Source organism: Xyrauchen texanus, chromosome 35, assembly GCF_025860055.1.
Source record: "Xyrauchen texanus isolate HMW12.3.18 chromosome 35, RBS_HiC_50CHRs, whole genome shotgun sequence".
Lineage (NCBI taxonomy): Eukaryota > Metazoa > Chordata > Actinopteri > Cypriniformes > Catostomidae > Xyrauchen > Xyrauchen texanus.
In genome coordinates this window covers 29401769-29418385 of record NC_068310.1, presented here as the reverse complement: position 1 = coordinate 29418385, position 16617 = coordinate 29401769, and the positions used below count along the sequence as shown (strand labels likewise).

Genomic DNA, 16617 nt, shown 5'->3' with positions numbered 1-16617 from the left:
CATTTTTGGTCAACTTATTCTTACTGTAGTGTGTGCCATTTAAATTGTATTTCCCATGATACAGAAACTTAAACCTGGATGTTAGTATTTAAAGGGATAGTTCACCAAAATGAAATTCTCTCATCATTTACTCACCCTCATGTCGTCCCACATGTGCATAACTTTCTTTCTTCAGTAGAACACAGAAGATTTTGAAAATATATCTCAGCTCTGTGGGTCCATACAATGGAAGTAAATAGTGATCTGACCTTTGTAGCTCCAAAAATCACAGAAAGGAAACACAGAAGTTATCCAGAATACTGCAGTGGTTAAATCTATATCTTCAAAAGCGACATAATAGGTGTGGGTGAGAATCAGAACAATATTTAGGTCTTTTTTTACTCTGAATCACCACCTTCACTTTCACTTACATCTGAAAGTCACATTTGGTGCCTGTTTGTTTTACTTTTACATCTGAAAGTAAAAGTTAAAGAGGAGATTTGGAGTAAAAAGTACTTAATTGTTGTTCTGTTTCTCACCCACACCTATTACACTGCTTCTGAAGATCTTATGGATTACTGGAGTCTTATGGATTACTTTTATGATTCCTTTATGTGATTTTTGGTGCTACAAATGTCTGATCACCATTTACTTGAATTGTATGGACCTACAGATCTGAGATATTTTTCTAAAAATCTTTTTTTTTTAATTCTAAAAAGTTTGTGTAGTAATATCCTAACTCCCAAATTGCCTTCGGTGACCTCATTCACCGCAAAGATCAGTACTCCCCTGCTCCGGGTCTGGAGATCATCAGCTTGATCTCATGTGGTAGTCACAACACAACCTCTATGTTCCTTGTAAATTCCAGGGATACACACTGCTCAACCACATTTTAACAGTTGAAGAGATTCTTAAAGTGGCAGCAAACCGATTTATATACTTTTACGGCACACTAAATGTATGTTCTTAGTTGGAAATGGTACAGTACAGACTTCTGAGTACATGGTAAGACAGTGTGCCACTATTTGGACAAACTACCACATCATAAAATGTCAACTTGATCCAAAACACCTCTTACCACTCACAAAGAGCAGAATCTCGTACATTTCTCATTTGTAATCACACAAATACAAAACTATACAATGGAGTAAATGTTAGAAGAAACAGGTCATGTTTATGTGAAATTAGTAGAAGGAGCAACATTCTTCCTAACAGTTATTGTATCAATAAACATGTCTGCGTAAGTCAGCTCTTAGTTTTATTAATGTTTTTAAGAGCTGTAGAATGCATGCCTAGTTCAGACAATTAAAATATATGGCCAGTCACGCACAGTATCAAGTACGAAATCCCTGCTTACAAGATACAAGGTGTATCTAAAATGAGGGATGGATGCTTCATATTGTGAGTGCTCAGTGAGCCATCTTGCACCTTTAAAACTACAGAATGTTAAGAGTGAGTTTAGTACTTTGGGACATGCAGAGGAAGTGAGCTGTCTGTGGAATCAAAGTCTGTGGAACACAAATAGAACTGAGCCTGAAGGATAACAGATGTGGTTATTCTCTTTTGTTGCTTTAACAGAAATGACTGCTATAATTTTTTTGATATCTGTTGTCTGACCACTGTTTTCCAAAATACTTTTGATAACTTGCTTATATTGTGCGTTTGTCCCTCATCAAATGTACTGTGTTGGTAACATGGTAAATATTGCATGCTTATATTACCATGTTAGTTGGTACCATTTTCAAAGAATTACAGTGTTATCATGGTGTATGCCCAAAAAATATGGAATTACCATGTTACCATTTCTCAAACCCATGGTATGGTAACCATGTGAAAAAAAACATGAATACAATTGCAGGGTCTAAAGACCCCGACAGCCCTCTCATGGTCCAATGAAGAGACAACCACTTGTCCACCCTTAAAGTCTTAATAGCTTAGATGTTACCCTCCCCCAAAAATCGCATCTTAGTACCGCACTGATTACAATTTTACATTTGTTTGTAAATGGTGTATATGAAAATCATTGAGCAGAGCTGTTATAATTGTTTCTGTACAGCTGCCTTAAATTGTATTGCCATTGATGATACAGTCACACCTGTTTATCTAAATGTGGAATGTTTTTTAGTAGCAGGGTGTGGCAGAAAATGTTACTATTGCTAGTTAGGACAACACAGACCACCCAGCATGAGTAGCAGACGGCATTCTGAAGCCTACGTGACAATGAGTTTGACGTCGACACTTGCTGGGGTCCTTAATGACACCAGGAATTCCTCTAGATTTAGAGCACAGCTGCTCAAATTCTTAATGCCAAGAAATCCTGCACTACTCTACATTGACACCCATGTATTTAGCAGTGGGGCATTTGAATGGGGAAAGTATAAAATACTCAAAACTGTTTGTCAAGATTACTTTAAAATGTAAAATATAAAATGACAACAATGGTGTCATACTTGTGTTCCTTTAAAAAAAAAAAAAACTCTGGTCCACCTAATATCAAAGAGGGGATTGACTCTTTTACTGAATGGCAGGACTTCTATTCCTAAAGTCACCATATTGAGAGTTCCAAAGCCACAAAAAGGCATTTTGCTCTCTTAACTGTAAGGCAAGACTTCCATTTCTACAGCCGCCAGATTGAACGCTCCAAGTAGTTTGTCTCTAGATAGTGAAGATGTGGGAAGTGGAACCTAGTATATTTAACTGTCACTGAGATATCAGTAACTGAGATGTCAGCAATTGTCACTGACTTGTCATTGTAAGTTTACAACTCTATGATAAATCAAGGGGGGAATTTGCATGCCACTCCACTTTCGCGGCCATATTCTCTGGCCGGAAATTCTGCGTGACGTACTCTACAAGAGTCACGTCCGCCATTTTGTGCACGTCACTCCTCAAACACATACACACACACACACACACACACACACACACACACACACACACACATACCGTCCTCTCATGTGTTATAGGCTTATTTTGGTTATCATATCTAATCATGTCACTGTTTAGTTAGTAGTTGTAAATCAGAAGTTTATTGACTGCATTGTATTGATTGTTAATTGATATTACAATACATACAATACATTTTTGATATTCAAAGAGAAGTGTTTGGGTTTGTTTTGCATACACCTGTGTCAAAGGCTGACAGCGGATGCCAGTGCTCGGATTCAAGCCTTCATTGTTTCCTTTTGAATGTTGATGTTCTACGGACATACATTTTCCTAAGAGAACAATGCAATATTGAGACTGTTATACTGTCTGGTTATTAGTCCCTGTATCCAGGGTGATGCCCCGCCGATATTAATCCTTATTAATAGTCTATTGATTTTTGATCATTGACAATTATCTTTGATGATTGTTGAATTTGAAGGATCAATAAGCTAATGATAATTCTAATCAAGGTTCCATTAATTTTTAAAATTAAAGATTCTATTGAATTTGATAATTGATGGTTGTCTTTGACGATTGTTTATTTAAAGGATTAAAAATCTAACATTGATTCTAATCAGTGTTCTATTGATTTTGATAATTATTGCTAATAACCAAACCCGCTCCTAAACGTAAAGCACTACAAAAGTCTTTGAAGGAAATAGGGCATAGGTATAACCACTTCTGAATGGAACACACCATAATTCAGATGAGTTACAAAAGATATGACTTTGTGAGCCAGAACTGCATGAACGCTTTGCCAAGTTTGCTGTAGGAGTCTATTAGTTAAATTCTTCAATATTTAAAAGAAAATTGGCCCTGTTGCCCTAGCTAGTAATAATCCGACCATGCCCATCGCAGCAGCGGTGACTAGATTTATCAGTTAGGTAATGTAACAAAAAGAATAACATCAAATATGTAAATTAAATATACATTAAAAAAAAAAAAAATTATATAAAGTTTGCTATATTCACGTAGGCAATTTAAGGCAGAAATATTTCATCAAAGTCTGTGAAAAGGGTCTTTTTGTTTTGTAATGTTCTGCTTTGGTACAGTCATTGTTTTAGCAAAAATTCTATATAAGCTCCAATCGGATATGGCATTGTTTGTTTCACAGAAATCAGAGGATGTAACACCCAAAACAAATGAGCAAATTCATTCATTTGTAATGCACGCCCAGTCTCGTGCTTTAGGGCTTCATTTCCATTTTCTCCATTTTCTCCTGCATACCACCTCCAATGTACCGCAAAGCCAAAGGTTGTAACCTTTTTGTGGTATTGTTTATTTGCTTAGTCTGCATTGTGAGCATTAACCCCCTGCCTAAGCTATTAATAAAGTCTAGTGGCTATGCAAACAGGACACATTTTTTGAAAAGAGGGTAGAGACAGGGGGGCATTGAATAACGGTGAGGCTTTTTTAACCTCCACACAACCTTACGGTGCACCTACCACCCACATGCTAGCAAACACAGGGAGAGTGTGGCAGGCCCTGGCTGGGGAGGATCTGTCACTCAGGTCAAAACCTGTAAGCCCCCAGTGATTGTGTGATAGATGAGATAATGTTGGCACAAACACCCTGGATCAAATCCAAGCTCTAGGGTTTTGCATAAATTCCTCAAATAAGTCTTCATTAAGAAAAATCAACTAACTAGAAGCTAAAGGTATGGTGTGTAAATTCTGCATCACCAAACGGAATTAAAAAATAATTGTGTGTTTCTTCAACATTGGGTAATTTTAGCACTGTGGATTTATGTTTAGTCTTGCTAAAACATTTATCATGCTCTCATTATAATTTTTTATTTGTCTGCTAACAATGTCCAAGAGTGTGGTAACATGCATCACAGGAGATTTCTGAAAGTCATGAAAAGTCCCTCTACATTGTCATTTCCACCACATCTAAAATTCTGCATTGTTTTTAATAGAATTCTCTGGTGAAATAAAGCTTAAATGGAAATAAAATTATTAAAGTTAAAAAAAAAAAATAATGATGCCTCCTATGTCTTGCTAAGGCTAATTTTATAGCTAAAATTATATGTATCCTAAACACAAACACACATTAATAACATTTTCACACTTTATACGTATTTGAAAATTATAGTCTTCATACATCACTTGACATGAACTTTTTCAAGGGATAATTCACCCAAAAATGAAAATTCTCTGAATATTGTCTTACACTTATGTGATGTGTACACTTACCCAGATGTGCATAACTTGCTTTCTTCTGCTGAACACAAATAACACATTTTAGATGAATATCTCAGCTCAGTGCAAGTGAAGGGTGGGCAAAATTTTGCATCATAACAGTAATCCATATGACTATTCAAATATATATATATTCTTCAAAAAATCTTTGTTGTGTTCAGCAGAACAAAGAAAGTCATACACATCTGGGACGGAGCATGTGCAATCACCTGTTGCCACTCCCAAGCAGAGATGCTGTCAGCTTTCTGAAGAACAGCTTTCTCAGTGGTAAAATAGCCATTCAAGTGGGGGTATTTCGCGGTAGCCGGTGCGCAAGAGTCAATCACTATAGAAACCGCAATGTCTTCTGCCATTTTAAATACTTTGTATCCAATGTGAAAACTCCAGTAAGAGGTAAGCACCTTCAGTTTGTGTAATTAATCAGTCTGTTGTGTCTCTCAGCTGTGATGAGCCGTAATGCTGAAGTTGTTCATTTAAAGCCGTTTAAAGCAATTTCCTAGCTTTAGTAGTAATACGAGCAATCAAGGAGCGATGTTGTATGTAAACAGCGGCTGACACGGATTCACTTCATGTCACCTAACTGGCTCATATTTCACACAAAAATTATCTTTTACCACCACCTGCTGTCTAACATATTGTGGCAGCAGGGGTGTCTCTCTCCCAAGTGTTGGTGGTGTGGGTCTTTTATCCGCTCTCCCCGTGCTCACTGGAATTAGAGACAGGTGTTAGACATAATTTAGCTCAGGTGTAAGTGCCCTTACCACTTCCCTCTCTCCGGATGGGCACTTGACCACAACCCCGCTGCCACACATATGTAATGTCAAAAAGAAAAAGACAAACCATAGCTCTTAACAGAACTACACTGTTCTTACACTTCAGTTTAGAATGGCATGAACACAAGCGGAGTGATACACACACACAGAAAAGCGTTGGAGTGCTGATGGTGTCAGACCATCAGTGCTCATGGAACGTCTCCCGTCCAATCAGATTCGAGGACCTCAAATATATATATTTGATATAGATATACAAACAAAATTCCCATTATATATATATATATATATATATATATATATATATATATATATATATATATATATATATATATATATATATATATATATAAATTTTTGGTGTGGTGTAAATTATTCCACATCAGTAGTAATTTCATATGAACTTACTATGATCAAAATGTAATTGCTGCTCTGTGCCAACCTTATATGAGAACTGCAGAAGTTCTGCCATCTTTTTCATTATTCATTTATAACATGAAACTTCCTAGTTCTCCAAGGTGAGGTGGGAGTGCATAACTATTGCATGTCCTATTAGATATATTGATCATCTTCTGTCTCTTTTTGTAGGTTGTCAGGCCCAGGATACAACACCAAATCCACCTGTGTCTGGGTCAACTGCAGGCTTAACATCAACTGCTGCACCCGGAGATATAAAAACAACAACAGAACAAAATAATGCCACATCAGTGCAGTCATCTACCCCTCTATGTAGGATCTCCTTACATTAATCTTTGCTGTGTGTGTTGTTGTTATTATTTTATTGTTGCTTTGTTGACTGATTATTTGATTATTTAGGTCATTCAGTTTGAATTCATAATATAGCTTTATTGACATCCCTTCGATTAAAAATATGGGCATCTAAATATGTATATTCATAGGCCTATACTGCATACATTTCATAAGATTTGTCTTCTTGCCCTGTTGTAAGTAGGGGGTCATCTTACCCAAGTATGGTGGTAAGATGGCTGCTTTTCCAAATTGTTATGCTTTTACAGCTAAATGTAAAGACAAGCAAATGTTTTTGTTTCTTATGATATTTGTACAATGCATCATCATTCTGTACATGCTAAACCTTTATGTTACAATTTAAAAGTAAATGCACATTTGAATGACAAGGTAATAGTTTTTTTTATCACTGTTTTAACAATATCTTTGTTTCCAACTGTTAAGCTTGTCGCAATAATTTGACAGTTTCAACGGCATAGATTCAATTCAGTTATTGAGATTAAATGCATGATTAAATTCAAAGTGGTCAACAAATTGCAATTAACTTATTCCTGTAGACTGTAGCAGATTGTTCTGTAAAAACTGAAGGTAATTAAACTTAAGATTTCAATATAATTGTAAATGAATGACATTTTTAGTGCAAGACATTAGTTGAGTGGTACGGTTTCAATTTAGCATGTAAGGTATTTTATTTAGTTTATTTTAATTAAACAAGCAAAATTGCAACCACGTGACAGACAGTAATTACCATTTAATTCCCATGTATGGAAAAGAGCAGCTTTGACATTTAGATAATGACTTCTTCTGTGTTCCACCAAGGAAAGAGTTCATACACTATTAAAAATATTTTAGCCTATATTTAAGGTTTATGCATTTCAATTTCATTACAAAAGTCCATCTAATTAAACTGGTTGCTGTTTAACTAAATCAAATACAAAAAAAAAGTAAACATTTATTTTGTTAAACATTACACGTTAAACATTTTGTTAAGAAATTGAAATGCATAAAACGTTTAAAAAAAATGTTGAGTGTATGTGTTGCATGCAGCATCAGGGTGTGTTGTAGATCACAGTATTTTCAGTTTAAAGCAAATGATCTGCTGAAGGTGCATTCAATATCTTCCTGGCTCAAAAATCTAAGGGGGTATGTGCAGTATAGGTGTGACATATTGTTTTTAAATGACAACCTCCCCTTAATTTTTAGCTTCTGCAGTAATGATGACATTCCCCTCTTCTTCTACTGCTGCTGGTCTAAAAATCAACTCCCAGACATCAGCAGCACCTTCATCGGTGATCCCCGGCACTGACTCTTGGACTACACTCGAGAATAACCAAACAGTAACCCATGCAGTTGTTCATTCCTCGGCCCCCTCTGCAGCTGGTGTGGAAGAACCATCACAATCGAAGACCAACAATAACTCCAATAAGGAGTCTCAGGTAATTGATTTTGGGTTACAAAGCCCATACAATTCCGGGTGGATGAAAGACAGGAATGGTCAAAAGAGTGGTGTAGAATGGATCCGCATAGTGAATGTTGAGCTGAGTTGTCCCTCAAACTGCTTTGTTTTTTTGTATGTTATTTAATGATAAAGAAGCAGCATAGATGGACACAAAAATGTGTTTGAGTAAACGGACCCTAAAAACAGTTTAATTTACACTACTGTATCTCCAAGTAAAACTATAATTCAAAGGCTACTTTCCAACCTAAACCAATGGACAGAATGATTTCAGATGTTATATTTTCAGATGCTTTTATCTCTGCACATTAGAAAGGAAGGAAGCTTCGTGTCTGAAAGGATGAAGTTTAGCAAGGCAGTTTGAGTTGTTGATGACTGTTCGGTCAGACTAAGGAGATCCTGTTTTGCCTTTAACTATAAATAATCCCTCCATACAAAAGATGAATGAGTTGTAGAAAAGCGGGGCTTCCTCTGAGTGCTGCCATGCAGTTATGAACCCAGGACAGAGGTTAGAGAGAGGAAGTGTGGGGAGATGATGAGATGATGGGAGCTGGCGAGAACAGATCTGAGACCAGTGAAAGTATCTACAGTGATCGGGATGATAGAAATGATAAGCTAACTCAGGGTTGTTATAGTTTTGAATGAAGTTTTTATTTCTATTTTGTTTTCAATTTAGTTTATTTTGGGGAATTTTCACTCTGATAGTTTATGTTTAAGTTTTTATTTCAGTTGTATTATATTAGGGCTGATGTTTGGCATGGTTAATTTTATCAGGGCTATTTAGTGGTGTAGTAATTTGAAGGTTTTGCGTTTATGATAAAATTAAAATTTATTGAGTCATGAACATTTATTTTAGGTTTGTTTTTAGTTTTTAAAATTTAGTTAGGTTTAGTTTTTTTAGTTTCTGAAAAATGCTTTCATTTAGTTTTTGTTATTGAGAGAGCCAGTCTGATGCTTTATATGCCAGTCTTTATATGGGGAGAGATTTCTTTAATATTATGAAAGGCATGACATATTGGTGCACTATGGGATTAAATATAGCCCACGCGATGACAAAAACCTGTGTTTGGAAAAGTGCTAAATTACAAAGATACCTTCCTATTTACAATTTTTTTTTATGTCCAGAATATGTTTAGGTCACATTTCACCCCAAACTCAACATCTGGCATTAAAAAAATATATTTTATTATTATTATTATTATTATTATTATTATTTTCTTTTTATTTTTTAATATTTTTTCCATTGTGACATTATTTTCATGACATTTCAATTTGTTCCCCTTGAAATTATCATTAGGCCTACCTTAATGTTGTCCAAATATTTTACTTTTATGTTTTTCGTAAGTCAAAAAGTAATTGCTGCAGTACAACAAATACTTCCACGATGTACAGAATAGATACTTCATCGTTTTTAAAAACTGTATCATCGTTGTTGTTGTTGTTGCAATTATAGTTATCACACATTACACATTACAGTAATGAGCTTCAATTTTCTTTCTTGCCTGCTTGTTTGTTGGAATCAACGTACTTTATCAGATAAATCCAAAAAAGAAACACAATCCTTTTGAATTCTTGTTTATATATATATATATATATATATATATATATATATATATATATATATGTTCATATCTTTGTGTTCATGTGTGTTTCTCAGACTGAAAATGAAGAAACATCTTCGTCTTCCGCTGTTTTCGTGTCTGTGCTGATGTCTGGCTTACTGCTTGCTGCCATTATAATTGGCATATACTACTTTAAGTGTCATCGCCAAACCAGCAGCAAAGGCATTAAACTGGTGAGTACTAGACCACAGACACATTTACTGAACTCCAGATGGCATTCAATAAAACTTGCAGTGACAATAATTTAGAATGTAAAATATAACCTAAGACCACATACATACGTATTATGGAAAGGACAACGCATTCATATTATAGTAAACATTAATAAGTTATGTTCTGTATGAAATCTATTTAATCTGTCCTTTTTTATTTTATTTGAAATATTCGCCTGTCTCAGCTTTATGGCAGACAACTATACATAAGCCATTTGCAGGTTGATTTCCCCTAAAACACTGTGGCTTTGTGGCGCTATCAATACACTGCTGTTTGTATAAGCATTTTGGGGCAGAACTAACTGTTCATCAGATGGGGCATTGTTCTGGAAACCTGTTTGAAAAAATATATATCTTTTTGAAGAAATTGCACACTTCAGCTTTAAGCAAAACACGGAGAAGGTTTTTTTTCATTATAGAAAGGAATGTACTATTTCTTGAATTGTGATCAATATCAGTTAGTCTTTGGTGCATATTTCAACAATTGTTCACTTCCTCCAAAGCTTTTCCAGCTGTCCCCAAACTGATGACTTCACCAACTGAATCTCCACCACCAAGTGTTCCCAATCAAATTCCCATTTTAAATATATTTGTGTGTGCTCATTTTAAATGCAAAGTTCAGCGTATTTGGTAGAGAAGTGTAGCCAAGCTCCTAATTAAGAGGGAAACAATTGGCAGCATATCAGTCCAGCGCAGTTCCTCTCGCACACGCCCCATCTAATGTTCAGAACTACAACATATGCTTATGAAACACTCACTGTTTCATCTCCCTGCCAACTCTTCTAAGCTGTTTTTCTCTCTCGTAATGTCAAACGATGAAACTGAAATAGAGTGCACACTTGTTAGACTTTAGAAAGAGGCCTACATTGAAAAACTAGAAAGTGTTACATTGATGCATAAATTTATAGGGCAGGATTTCACAAGCCATATGCGGTTGAAAGCACACATTATATCAGAAAAACATGTTTGATGCTTGAGCTTTAAAGATGCATTAGATAAATGCATTATGTCACATACAGTAAAAGTGATTTTACTACAGTTCCAGTTTTCTTAGAGGAGGCCATGACCTTTGTTCAAGGATGTATCCAAAGTGATTTCTCCTCCAGTTGTATGCTGATATCATTCATAAAAATCTCTCAATGTTCATGATTACGTGTAAACAGACTGAATTTTGAAAGATATACATGTGTATTCCTCTTGCTGGAAACCCAATATATTATAAAGTTTAGTGTACTATCATAAGTGAGTAGTAAGTAGCTGTTTAGCAGATGCTTTTATCCAAAGTAATTTAAAATGAACAAATGTTGAACATAGGGCTTGGTAAAAATATAGATTTTTCGGCTAATCACGATCTTCATTTGAACAATCCTGATATCGATTCATAAAATCCCAAGTTCCCTTTACAAAAGGCTTCACTTTGATGTTGCGCTGCTAAGCGCTACGGGGAACAGCTTTCGCTGTGAGCCGAGCTGAAATAATGTGTGGAACACGTCAATGAACATTGACCGGAATTTATAGCCTCGGTTGATGTAATCATTAGATGCACCTGAGGCCAGGCTATAAATGGACACGTCACCAACTCTTTTTTCAGAGCGATTCTGTTTCTGTGTGTTTCACACACCCTGTCAAAACTTTCTTTCCTCTGTTTGGAGATAGAATCAGTTAGGCAGTGTGCAGTGAATGTTGTTCTATTTTCTCTTCTGTTTAGAAAATATTATATATATATTTCAAAAAAAGAGAGAATGACTGAAAGCAAACGGTGCGTGTTCCTCTTCTCGCTCTATAGCTGAAGACGGCACACATCAGTTTTTGCTGTTTGTTTGGGGGTAAGAGCACGCTGCTCGCGTTGCAGCAGGGCGGTGCGAGCACTGCGATTTACTTTAACAGGCAGAGTGCGTCGTGCTCGCCTCGCTTGCTTCGGAGTCAGCACTCACGTAAAAGATCGTTCGTGGGGCTTGTGCATGGATTTGGCTGAGGAGCAAGAGACGGGTTGATCCCTTTCTCACTCTCTCCCCAAACCCAGCTGGTCCTTCACATGATCTCGGCTGCTCCGACGCTTCTTGGATCATGAGGTGGATCGCAATTCTCTTCCGCCTCCGAGCTTCCGTCCACGATAAAAAAATATACGGAGGAATTGCTCGATGTTGTTACTCGTGCGGTTGCCAGATTGGACTGGCCACGCAAAAAGAGACCCCAAACACTCCAAATTAGGGGATAGATTTTATCTTCCAGTCTAAGAAAGGGAACGCCTCATGGGTCCCTTCCTTTCTTTGATAACCTCCATGAAGAGCTTTGTCTCTCATGGAGAACCCCTAAAAAAAAAAATAAATAAATAAATAAATAATATATATATATATTTTCTTCCCGTGTTCACATACCCTCGACGTCATTATATTCGACTATCGTGGGTGCTGAGGCACGGGGTATTCAGTGATGCCGCGGTCGAAGAGACGCTTGAGGGCTATCGCTCGCCGGGCTCGGCATCGCCACTTAAGAAGCCCTCTCTCCCCTCAAAGCCTTGTAGGACAACCTCCACTTTAGTGGGAAGGGCTTATCAAGCAGCAGGTCAGGCTGGTGCTGCTCTGCACACTATGCTGTTTTTCAGGCGTACCAGGCTGACCTCCTGGACGACCTGAGTGTGGGTTCTGCGCTTGACAAGCAAGCCTCAGACCCACCTCGGTCCTGACTGAAGGGAGGCTCAAAAGCAAAGCGTGGCGAGTCGTGCTCCTCCTCCCAGGGATTGGGGACAGTCTCGCGCCCTCGCCAGCCCCCGAAGCAAGACCTCAGGACTATAAATTCTAGTAAGAGAAAACCCTGACGGTCTTGCGCCTAGATTAGGGGTAGCTCCCTCGGACGGGCGCGTGCTTCACTTCACCCCTCCCGGTACCCCTCGAAGCCCCTCCATTCCCGCCACCTCTTGGTGTTTCGGGTTGCAGAGGCTTCCGTCAAAATCGGGTGTTTTCGCTGTTCCTGCATGTTATTCAGGACGTGAAACACCCGACAACCCCTCAACAGGAAGTGTTAAAATATAATACCCATCTCAGAGATCCTGGCAGCGTGGAAACTTCTGCCAGATATATTCTTTTCTGTGGGTCTTATAAGGGCGTCAGGATTTAATTCTCTCGCGCTTTTCTGTGTTTCAACGGCGTGTTCTCACTATCAGTAACCGGATATCTTTTTGTAAAAACAAAAAAACCTCAATCTCCTGGTTAAAGGGGCCACGGTATGTGTTCCCCTTCCAGAGAGAGAGTTAGGTTATTACACTAAATACTTCCCGCTTCCCATGGAGGGTGAGGGGTGGCGTCTGGCTTAGATCTTAAAGCTTGAACTACCCGTGGGTGTTCAAGTCCAAGATGATGCCTGTCAAGACGGTCGTGTCTCAAGCCCTACAACTCGCTTGGCTGGTCACCATCAATCTTATGACGCACTTCTATACTTCATTTAGAAGTTCTGCCACAACATGGAAAGTTCCTGAGGTTCACTTCCGGGGCTAAGTCTTCCAGGGTCAGGTTCTTTCACTCAGCCTAGCCCTTTTACCCGCACATTCACAATGCATGATGTAGCGCTGGCTCCTTGCGACTCGGGGCATCTGCATTCTGAATTACGTAGACGACTGGTGATCCTAGCGCAGTTCCAGGAACTGTCAGTTCAGCACAGGGACATCGTCTTAGCTCATCTGTTTCTCTGGGGTTGAGGCTCAACGCCAAGAAAAGCGTCCTCTCTCCCACTCAGAACACTGTCTATCGGGGCATCGTATGGAGTTCAATCTCAATGCGGGCACAACTGTCTCCCGCTAGGATTGAGTCCATTCAGATCACCCTGAGCAAAGTCAGGCTAGGTCAAGGTTGTACTGTTATCAGTACCAACGATTTCCAGGTCTCAGGGCGAACACGTCCACGGTGATCCCTCTGGACCTTCTGCTCATGAGACCGCTTTTGTTGTGGCCAAAAGCCAGGGATTTCTTCCAAGGGCCAAAACCCCTGGGCTAAATAGGGTTACGCACCTCAGGCTTCGTTCCCTTCCTATGTGGTTCAGACCCGGTTTTCTGCCTTGGGTCCCACTCTAGGTGCGTCTTGTTGTCGCGAGACTGCTAACGACAGACGCCTCCCTGATGGGCGGGTAGCGGCCTTAAGTGGTCAGTCCAGCTTAAGGGGATAGGAGGGTCATCAGCTCAGTTGTCACAGTCTCTGTCTCGGGTTGATGGCTGTATTTCTGGCCCTGAAATACCTCCTCCTGAGGCTGCCATGTCTTGGTGCTGGTGGACAATACAGCGGTAGCCTCTTACATAAATCTTCAAGGAGACCCACGTTCTTGTCAGCTGTATTTCTGACACGCCGGATTCTCCTTAGGGCCCAGGGTAAGCTCCTGTCACTCAGGTCAGTTATATCCCTGGATGCCCGTGATACTGGGAGCAGATTTACGGTCCATACAGGAAATACCAACAGGGGAGTTAAGAACTCCACCCTAAGGTAGTAGTTGCCCAGAGTTCAGCCAGCAAGGGTTTTTGCCTCTTACTGATAGCACCAGCTGGCCAAACAGGGCTTGGTTCTCGGAGCTAATCTCTTCCCTCGACGGCTCGCCTTGGGCGATTCCGAACAGGAAGGATCTTCTATCTCAGGCACAGGGCAATATTTCATCCCTGCCCCAAATTGTGGAATCTTTCACAAAGGGTACCAACTGAGGGACACAGGGCTCTCTCCTGAGGTTATCGAGACCTTTTTAAATGCCGGGCTTTTTCCACTTGGAACAAGTTTGGGTGAGATCTTAGGGCAGAAGAGGACCTCTTCAGCCTCTATGAATAGCGTAATGTCTCCTCTACTTCTCCCTGAAATCACCCAGCCCCTTGGGTCTGGACGTTAAGACACATACATGACCCAGAATGCGTCTGTATGTGTTTCTCTCCCCGGTTTCTCTGCTCCCGGAGTCTTGGCAATGTTCACCAGCAAGGGTCTTGCCTCCTAATAATGGCTGCGCTGGCCGAACAGGATATGTTTCTCGAGTTAATTCCTCTCCTCGACGGCTCGCCTTGGGCGATTCCGAACAGGGAGGACCTTCTCATCCTTGAGGTCATCGAGAGCATTTCAAGTGCTAGGGCTCCTCCACTTGGAACTGATCTGGGTAGATTTTACAGGGCAGAAGAGGACCTCTTCAGCCTCTGTTGATAGCGCAATGTCTCCTCTACTTCTCCCGAGTCGCCCAGTCCCCCTCCCCTCGGGAGGGGCTGAACGTAGAAACGCAAATGCGCCTGCATGCGTTTCCTTCTGCTAAAGTTCTTATTACAGAACCAGCTTACTGCCAGTTTGCTTCAGTTCTGGATTTTCTGTAGAAAGAACTGTCAGCGGGCACTTGCCTCACCACTGCCAGGCTGTATTTGGCCACTGCGGTTTGCCACGGCTTGGTGGGCGGGGTGCCCTCAAAGGGGCATCCTCATTATTGCCCGGGCCTACGAGGCGCGCGGTCAAGCTTCGCCAGTAGGTTTCAGGGCACACTCTACCAGAGGGCACTCCTCTAAAACCTTGGCTAGAGGTCTCCCTCTGCAGCAAGTTTGTGATGCGGCAGGTTGTCCTCTCCGCACACATTCATTAGATTTTTATAGTTTGGATGTTTTGCCACTCCGGGCTCTTATGCCCTTGAGTCGACATCTCAAGCTCATGTCTGGACAAGTTTGTGATGCGGCAGGCTGGTCCTCTCCGCTCACATTCATCAGTATTTATGACAAGTTTGTGTTGCGATAGGGTTCTCTTCACACACATTCATCGAACTTTGTGGGCTAGATGCTTTGCTACTCCGGGCTCTTATGCCCTTGAGTCGACATCTCAGCCCATGCCTAAACAAGTTTGTGATGCGGCAGGTTGTCCCCTCCGCACACATTCGTTGGACTTTTTTAGTTCGGATGTTTTGCCACTCCGGGCTCTTATGCCCTTGAGTCGACATCTCAGCTCATGCCTAAGCAAGTTTGTGATGCGGCAGGCTGGTCCTCTCCGCTCACATTCATCAGTTTTATGACAAGTTTGTGTTGCGATAGGGTTCTCTTCGCACACATTCATCGAACTTTATGGGTTAGATGCTTTGCTACTCCGGGCTCTTATGCCCTTGAGTCGACATCTCAGCTCATGCCTGAGCAAGTTTGTGATGCGGCAGGCTGGTCCTCTCCGCTCACATTCATCAGTTTTATGGCAAGTTTGTGTTGCGATAGGGTACTCTTCGCACACATTCATCGAACTTTATGGGCTAGATGCTTTGCTACTCCGGACTCTTATGTCCTTGAGTCGACATCTCAGCCCATGCCTAAACAAGTTTGTGATGCGGCAAGTTGTCCTCTCCGCACACATTCATTGGACTTTTTTAGTTTGGATGTTCTGCACTCCGGGCTCTCATGCCCCTGAGTCTACATCTCAGCCCATGCCTGAACAAGTTTGATGTGGCAGGCTGGTCCTCTCCACACACATTCATCAAAATTGAATGGTTTAGATGTTTATGCTACTCCGGGCTCTTATGCCCTTGAGTCGACATCTCAAGCTCATGTCTGAGACCTCTCGCGTTTTTGTGAGTACACTGCACAACCGTAGGGGTCCGGACAGCCCCAAGTGCGGCGGCGTGGGTATTGCGTTCCCCGTAGCGCTTAGCAGCGCAACATCAAAGTGAAGCCTTTTGTAAAGGGAACGTCTCTGGTTACATGTGTAACCCTTGTTCCCTGAAAAA

At 40.2% G+C, this 16617-nt stretch overlaps 1 protein-coding gene and 1 long non-coding RNA gene across 2 annotated transcripts in view; one reads left to right on the top strand and one right to left on the bottom strand.

The window, feature by feature from the left end:
- The window catches only part of LOC127628394 (uncharacterized), a 72478-nt gene that overhangs the window by 47936 nt on the left and 7925 nt on the right, over positions 1–16617 (bottom strand). The window lies entirely within an intron of this gene.
- LOC127628391 (uncharacterized) overlaps positions 1–16617 on the top strand; it is a 29080-nt gene that overhangs the window by 8773 nt on the left and 3690 nt on the right. The window contains exons 2-4 of the mRNA XM_052105114.1: positions 6467–6607; positions 7829–8061; positions 9739–9876. Of these exons, the coding sequence (XP_051961074.1) occupies positions 6467–6607; positions 7829–8061; positions 9739–9876 (512 nt within the window). The remainder of the gene's footprint in view (positions 1–6466; positions 6608–7828; positions 8062–9738; positions 9877–16617) is intronic.